At 43.6% G+C, this 8032-nt stretch overlaps 2 protein-coding genes across 5 annotated transcripts in view; one reads left to right on the forward strand and one right to left on the reverse strand.

Annotated features, from left to right (window-relative positions):
- The window catches only part of S100G (S100 calcium binding protein G), a 3759-nt gene extending 2544 nt beyond the window's left edge, over positions 1-1215 (reverse strand). Inside the window, exons 1-2 of the mRNA XM_006911639.2 lie at positions 1176-1215; positions 526-669 (exon numbers count right to left, since the gene is read on the reverse strand). Of these exons, the coding sequence (XP_006911701.1) occupies positions 526-660 (135 nt within the window). The 5' untranslated portion in view covers positions 661-669; positions 1176-1215. The remainder of the gene's footprint in view (positions 1-525; positions 670-1175) is intronic.
- The window catches only part of CTPS2 (CTP synthase 2), an 89611-nt gene that overhangs the window by 43885 nt on the left and 37694 nt on the right, over positions 1-8032 (forward strand). The window lies entirely within an intron of this gene.

The raw sequence follows: 8032 nt of genomic DNA on the forward strand, positions 1-8032 counted from the left end.
AGCAGGAAGCCAGTCTTTTTAACAGACTGCCAAGTAAGCATTGGTCTTGTTGAGAGAGCCTACCAATAACAATGAAGCACGTCCAAGGCCAACTAATATTACTTTAGCAGCCTCTTTGTTTTCCTAAAGCCTGACACTACGCCAAATCCAGGCTGAAACCCTTAGTGTGTTTGCGTGGCGGTGACCTGTGGTCTTCCAGGGCTGGCTTCGTAAAAGTGCCATCTCTGCTTCCATTTCCTATGGCTGCTCATCAGAGTCCTGTGCTAAGGCTGTGGGGCATAGGAGGCTTGGCCCCTGCTTTCTAGGAGCTTGCCATCTGAAATGTGGCCTGCCGCCAGGGGCAGAAACCACATGTTCAAGCCCTCCCTCAAGGGACACCTACCTGTACCTTGGCTGCTGTGAGATCTGCCCCAGATGGAGCGCTGACCAGTATCATGGACCTCAGCCTCTTCCCGTGACCTTTCCTCTCCACTCCCCTCCCTTCCCAGCGTCAGAGGCCAGGTCGGCTCTGCAGTTGTCACTCACTTTCAGTAAACTGGGGAATTCATTCTGAACCAGTAGCATCAGCTCCTCCTTTGACAGCTGGTTTGGATCACCTTCTCTGGCTGCGTATTTTTCAAAAATGCTCTTTAGTTCTTTAGGAGACATTTTTTCACTCATTTTGGTGTCCTGTAAATTGGGAAAGAAATAAGCTTGCCAAAAAGCTGAAGTAGAGTTTTATACGACGATTGCCAGCAGGAGTTTGGTGCCGTTGGGCTGTTTCCTTGGCATAGGTGGGGACAGTAAAGAAAAGGCGGGGCAAGGGGGAAGAAGGAAAAGTGGAGGAGAAGAGAGGGAGTGGGAAATGTGGGAACAGCACCAGTGACTACCAGTGTGTTTTAAAAATAATCACCTTAGACAGTATGTTAAATATCTGTTCTTAGAGTACATCTGTTAGGATATATTCCCTGGAGCCAAACGTTTAAATTAGTAATAATGACATTCTTCACTTTTAATGTACCTGGTCTGTATTCTGTAGGCTGCGGTCTTACGGAACCTGACCACAGCTTCTAGCCTCTAAATTACTGGGAATACCTGTAGATGTCACAAACTCATTTTCTCTCCAGACCATTAGCTTTCACACCATTCTGAAAGGAAGCAGAGGGAGCTTCAGGTAGTAGTGAAAGCACACTTACCTGGTTGCTGAACAGCGAGGCAGCTGGAAGAATCAGACAGGAGTGTGGAGGGCTGAGCAGGATCATACGACTTTTATAGTCTGTACAGACAGACACACCACCCTGATGTTGCAATTTTCCTTTCATTTGCCATTTAAAGGTAATTATTAATGGTTTTTGAAATCTAACCTTAAGACTGCATGAACCTCATAATTAAGGGTGTCGTAAAACTGGCCAACCAGTACAGACCTGTTGAAGCACCTGACCAGTGGAATGGGTACCTTAATCACTGTGGAGTTCACGAGAAGTTCTCCAGGTGGGATAATCTTTTCTACCAGGCCATTAGCCGCTAAAACGCAGTAGCCTGTCTACAGGAGAAGGCTTCAGCCTGGTGAGAAAACATACAGATGTGACTAAAACATATTTCTATCCACGAGGCGGGGGAAGCTGCGTGAAATGCAGTTGCCAAACCTCAGATGGTCTGTGAGGCCATTTAAAATGTCCAGGGACCGTGCAGACAGGCTTCCCCGAGTTGTACTTTGGACAGATAGGACAAGGAAGGTAGGCACTTTTTGCAGCCCTATTAATATTTCCCCACCAATATTGATTCATAAATGCTATCACTTTATCAGTGGACCAAATAGTGTAATGTATATACAGTTGTTGAGAGTGGGAACTTCACGGTCTCCAGTAGCACTGGATTGTTACTTGGTTCAAACCAGAGCTTTCTCTTTTATCAAACCAGCAATTGTTAGATTTCCTATCTTGTTTTTCTTATTCTGAAGCCAATTGTTGGGCTTCTCTGGCTTCTCGAAATTATCAGCTGGAGAAATATTCTTTTAGACTAATGCGGAGGTCTGAGTGCTGCTGCTTGCTTTAAGGTGATTTTCCGTAGCTTCTAGGGACTCAAGTTTAGCATGCTCTGGGATCTTACTATTAGCTAACGCAGCAGGTAAAAGTATAGCACCCAATAATTTCTGAACATTTTATATTTTATTTCCACTGGAAGTAAGGAAGCTACATTGTTTCCACAACATTCCAAAGTCTTGAGCTACTTGAAAAGCATATCACTGTGTAAATGCTGGCGGTTTTGCCCTTGGCTAAAATACAAGCCTGAGTGAAAGCGTATAATTCAGCCTGCTGTGCTAAAGTAGTCAAAGGTAAAAATGCCTCAAGGACTTCAGAAGGGGTTGTAATTGTGTGACCAGCGTAGTACTTTCCATTTTCATTTTTAAAATCTATGAACCGTGGAAATCATCTTTACCCAGAGGAGTCACCTGCAGATCATGATAAGGGGTCAGGAGGTGATCCGTCAGTGCCAAGCAGTCATGATGGGACTTTGTCGGTCTCAGAAGGGACAAGAGTAACTGGATGAAGGTTATCACAATGAGAAAGAGTCATGTGAGGAGCAGTTCACAAAAAAATTTCATGGGAAGTAAGGCGACTGACTGAAAGGCGCTAGGTGTGGTGAGAATTCAGGAGAGCTTCTAGTGCATGGGGTACGATGGTTAGAGGGGATCCCACACCAATTTCCTCTGTGGCCTTAACCAAGAGGGCAGTGGCAGCAGTGGCTCTAAGGCAAGAGGGGTATCCCCGAGTCACCAGGTTCAGTTGATTTAGGGTGAGCACCCCAAAAACATTCCCTTTCCACATACAAAAAGGAAAAAGGGGATCTGTTCTTCGGATTGTCCAAGGGCAGGTGAGTTCCTTAAACTCTCCTTTAAGATTTGAAAGACCATCTCGTCCCATTCTTCCCATGGAATTGGGTCAGGACTGTCATTCTTTAGTAAAACATAAGGAGGTTTTGTCATAAGAGAGAGATTCATTACTGATTGGAAGAAAAGTTTCTCCAAGCCGATTAAGAGGGAGGGTTGGAAAAAAGCCCCACGATCCCTCGGAGACCCATGGCCGGAGTGAGGAGGACCTTGGGAAGGCTGGTTAGACGGCCGATTACGAGGCTGACAACACCTGAAGCCCTAAACTTGTGACATTCCCTTTTCCAATGTCCCGGCTCTTTGGGAAAGTGGCAGAAACTTGGAGTCTTTTGGTTTCGTCTTGGGGCTTTTATTTGCCAATGCTGAAAATCAAAAGTCTTGGCAGTCTTACTTCAAGGTGGCTCATCTACAGTACGGGCGAGCTGATTGACCAAATTAACCACATCTAGGCTGGACGTGGTCTCCCATTCCATCCTGGTTCTCTTAACTAGGAGGGAAAGGTCTGTGTTTAACCCATTAACAAAGAATTAAAAGTCATCCAAGTGGCATCAACATTCTGAAGGAAGATCAGAATTTTAACTTAAAAACGACCTGAAGTCTATTACAACCATCATGAACAGATTCCATCAGACTTTTGTGAGCAAATCTGCATTTTGCTCCAACCAACAGGCTTTGGGAAAGTCCTTAGGAATTAATTGCTCGGTATAGTTCTCTAGCAGGTTCTGTAGTTTCTTCTCCCAGAATTAGAGGCTTGTTTTTCTAAATCCCTTTCAGGATGTTCCCATTGGGCAATTCTCATCCAATATCGAGCCTGGCCTTCACCAACCGACGCAGGAAGTAGCTGATATAAATTAGAAAACCCAGGCCGGTAGGTCTGAATAACGATATCAAATTCCTCAGCAAACTTGTGAGAATCTTCAGTTCCCTTAAGGAATTCCCCGCTCAGTTTTAGTCCAGGGAATGTATGAAACTTGAGATCTGTTAGGGTCCCCAGAGGGCTTAACTTTAAATTGAAAAGTACTGATAAGTGCAGGGGAGGAAGGAATGGGAAAAAATTCCAGGGAAGATGACACCAGAGGTGAATGAGGTAAGGAAGCCGGTAGTGGAAGGCAAGATGGCATCAGAGGTGAATCTTGAAACAAAGGAATTGGAGAAAAAGAGCTTGAGGATGCTGGAGAAAGCTGAGGCAAAGTATTCCTAGAATTCCCGAGACAATGGAGTAGAGGGGAAGGACATGTGGGAAGCCGCTTTTTCTCTCTTTAAAAGTTCAGTAACCTCTGTTAATTCTAAATCTTTATTTTGCAAAGAGGCAACTTCAGAATCTTGGTCCCATTTGGAAGCCTCAAGATTGCATTCAAAATGGGCATTCCGTTCAGCTTCGCCAATTTTATTGTCCAATTTGGTTTTAAGAAAATGAATTTGAGAACCTCAAAAGTCCCCCACAGTGGCCACTGATTTTATTAATTTCTTTTGGTCACATCTGTCTATTTAGTTAAATATGTGCGTGAAAAGTGCCAGAGTCCCTGGAGGACGGATGGTCTTAACATATTAAATAACTAAGATCCCATTTTTTCAGAGACTTCTCTAGAGTAAGGGGCCCAGAGTAACCTACAACATTTCAAGCAATCTGCAAGATCGAAAGCAGCCAGCCTCACTCTAGAACAGTCTGATCACAGAAGGATCAGGCCGAAGGCTTAAAAAGCCAATTCTAGGAAATGACCATCTCTGAGAGCCTGGTTACATGTATGTAGACTGACAGGCGCTTTTTCAATGAGACAGTCTGGTTTATTACTCAACCAAAAGCTGACTAATTTCAGTAAAAATAACCCCCGTTCCAAAAATAACCCCTGGTCTAAATGAATTGGACAAAAGCCAGCTTATTTCAAAGGATAACCTGATCCTGAAGAAATCAGGCTGCCATGCCAAATCGGGTACTCACAAACAACAACGAACAGACAAGCAAGACCTTTTCACAAAAACAACCTCTAAACCGTTCCTGAATGAAGCCCAGAAAGCAAAAAGCAGAAGCTAGATTCCAGGATAAACAAGAAGTTAGCCCAGGTGGTTTTGTATGGCGTTCACCTGCTCTGATGCTTTTGGGGTTTAAGAAGTGGGGAGAAGATGCACAGTAATTTATAATTTTATTCGGCAAAGCAAGACTACCAAGCAGCATGGTCATTTTTCAACTTTTTTTTATTATTTGTTGTTTCCACATCTGCCTTTTATTTCTTATCACTCTCTTTCTTACCAAATAGATTTTGTTGATCATTCTAAAAACTTGTGAAAACACTCGACTTGCTTTAATTCAATTGAGAATACTTCACGCTTGAAACTGCCAGGATTTAAAATTAGAGACTAAATTTATTTCTATTGGAAAGAGTTCCATGAAAGAACTGGGACATTTCCAGGGGACATTGATCTAATACCAATTATAACTCACAAGAAGGGGTTCCAGATCCACTTTAAAAGCACTTACAGCTTTTAAATACTGTTCACTTCCACACTTGTATAATTTTCTCTGACCCTTCATTATATTATATACAAATTGAGGATTGAACTATTGGACTATATTTCTCTCTGATGCTTTCTAGTTCTAAAATTCTAGGGACTTATTTACCTTGGAGAACAAATGTGAAATCTTATAGAGTTCCTTAAAAGCTTTCTGCCGACCTTGAGCATTTCTCATTCCATGCACCTTTGCTGTCTTGTATATGTTATTCTTGATTTTATTACAGATTATTTGATTTTGGTATGCATCAGTGGTGACTACATATTAACTCCCTTCTTGCAGTAAAGATAGGCATTTTGGTTTTAGTTGTAAAATTTTAAGCGATCGTAACAAGAAATATCCTTTTCCTCCAACACGTTTAAAATTTTTTTTTAAAATCTATATAAAGTTGCAAAAATAGTCAATAAACACCAATCCACTTTTTGCCCAGATTTGCTAATTGCTAACATTTCCACATTTGCTTTCTCGTTCCATGGGTGGACTTTCCCCGCCCCCCCCAACCATTTGAGAATTAGTTACAGACATCCAGAAACTTCCCTACTAAAACGCCTCAGCATCTTCTACAGACAAGGATGTTCTCCCATGCAACCACAATGCCATTATCACAGCCCACATTCAAATCCCCCAGTTGTTGAAATAGCATCTTATATCATCTGTTCTCTCAAATTACCACTTGTGAGCTAAAATCATCATGCAGTTATATTTCTATACTGAAGGAATAATTTTAATAACTATATATGGTCTTAATAACTACATGACATATAATTAGTATTTTAATAACTATATATTATATGACAGATAACATGTTATATACAAAACACATTTATACTGTATGTATTGCATAATGACACGTGTGTGTATAAAATTTACTCAAAGATGCTGCTTTTTGTCAGAATTTACGCTTGTAGTAAACACTAACAACTTGAAAAACAACCCGTAGGTCTTCTTAAATTTTAACTTGCTCCCTTTCACGAGCCACATCTCTCGTCTCTTATGTTTTTCTTTATCTGTGGACTCAAGTGCGAGGGTAAACCTGCAATGGGAAACCTGAAATCCACTAGTAGATATTCACATGAAACATTAACTAAAAATATATGGAGACGGCGATAAATACAGGGTGTGTTCAAAGAGTGCATTTTGAAACCAGAGAACGGGAGAATAATGACAGGCACGAGATTGGTAATGGAAAAATGAGGGAGGCAAAAGTTATTTATCACCTCTGTTCAATTGCTTGATCTTTGGACAGACTTCAGTTTTTCCCAGGAAAGCCAAGAGTAACTAATATTAAAAGCTCCAGGCACCGTAGGCCCCCATAGCCATGATATTCAACTCGAAGTCCACAGCAGGCAGTGCCCGGAGAAGCACCTTTGAGAAGAGGGCAGAGTCAGTATCAGGCTCCGCAAAAGAAATAGCGTGATGTGCTGTCTGTGGGCTCCTGTCATCTTTGATCCTGAGGTTTAGAAGAGACCCTGCGCCCTGTGACAGAGCTCCCTTTCTTTGTCATGTCCAGCCTTTGCCTCGGCTGTGAGGCTCACCGGCTCGGGGACCTGCCTGTGCGATCCTGTGGGGTTAGGTTCCCAGAGGCCTTCTCCTCAGAGCCCAGGCTTACTGAGGGCTGATTTTTACCATGGATCGTGTGCTGCTCCCAACACCCAACCTATTACCCTGATAAATCGTCAGCATCCCTGTGAGGTGGGGCCTGCCGTCACCTGCAGTGTACACACACTGCTGTCACGTCCAGTCTACGGACACATCCGAGGACCTGTTCATCTTACCATCACTAGGGAATAGAGCTGGGACTGCCATTCTAGGCCCAGCTTGTGCCCTCAGCCACCTTCCCAGGACGGGGGCTTCTGTGAGGAGAGCTGGCCGGTGTCAGAGCTAGGGCTTAGACAGGAGTGTTATGGTCACGCCCGAAGGTATAAGGACGTTCTTTCCTGATGGAAATAACATAGTCCCTTCTTTTACTGGTAGATAAAACCAGTTTAAAAGATTGGAAAATATAGATATATTTCTAGGACTTCTCAGCGCGTTCAGCATCATAGACTCCATTGTCGCGCTGCTCTGCGATGCCTCAGCTCGAGAGGCCAGAAAGGTAAGCACAGCCCTGTACCAGGTGGGAGGCGGGTTTGGGCACTGCGGCGCCTCTGTCCCTCCTGCCTGCCCGCAGCTTGGGACAATCCACGGCGTCTCAGAGACCTCTCCACTGCTCTTAGGCCCACTGGCCAGTCAGTTCCTCAGTTTCCTCTGTTAGTTTTTGATGAAAATCCAGGGAGATTTCGTTATGGAGCCTTTGGTCAGAACTTGAGACTGTGCTGAACTCTGGTGGAGACGATGAGGCCACGCTAGTTTATGAGAGGAGGCGCGAACACAGACGGCTGGGGCAGGTTAAAGTTTCGTGTACAGTAAAGGACTATATTCGTTTCCTATCGCTGCCGTAACAAATTATCATGAACTTAATGGCTTAAAACGACACAGATTTATTATGGTCCTGGAGCTCAGAAATATGAAGCGGGTCGGCGGGGCTGCTTTCCTTCTGCAGGCTCTAGGGATGAGGCTGTGTCTTTGCCTTTTCCAGTTTCTAGAGGCTTCCTGCTCCTGGCTCCTTCCTCCATCTTCAAAGCCAGCAAGGAGGCCTCTTCCAGTCTCTCTCT

This window comes from Pteropus alecto, unplaced genomic scaffold, assembly GCF_000325575.1.
Source record: "Pteropus alecto unplaced genomic scaffold, ASM32557v1 scaffold23, whole genome shotgun sequence".
In the NCBI taxonomy this organism is placed as follows: Eukaryota; Metazoa; Chordata; class Mammalia; order Chiroptera; family Pteropodidae; genus Pteropus; species Pteropus alecto.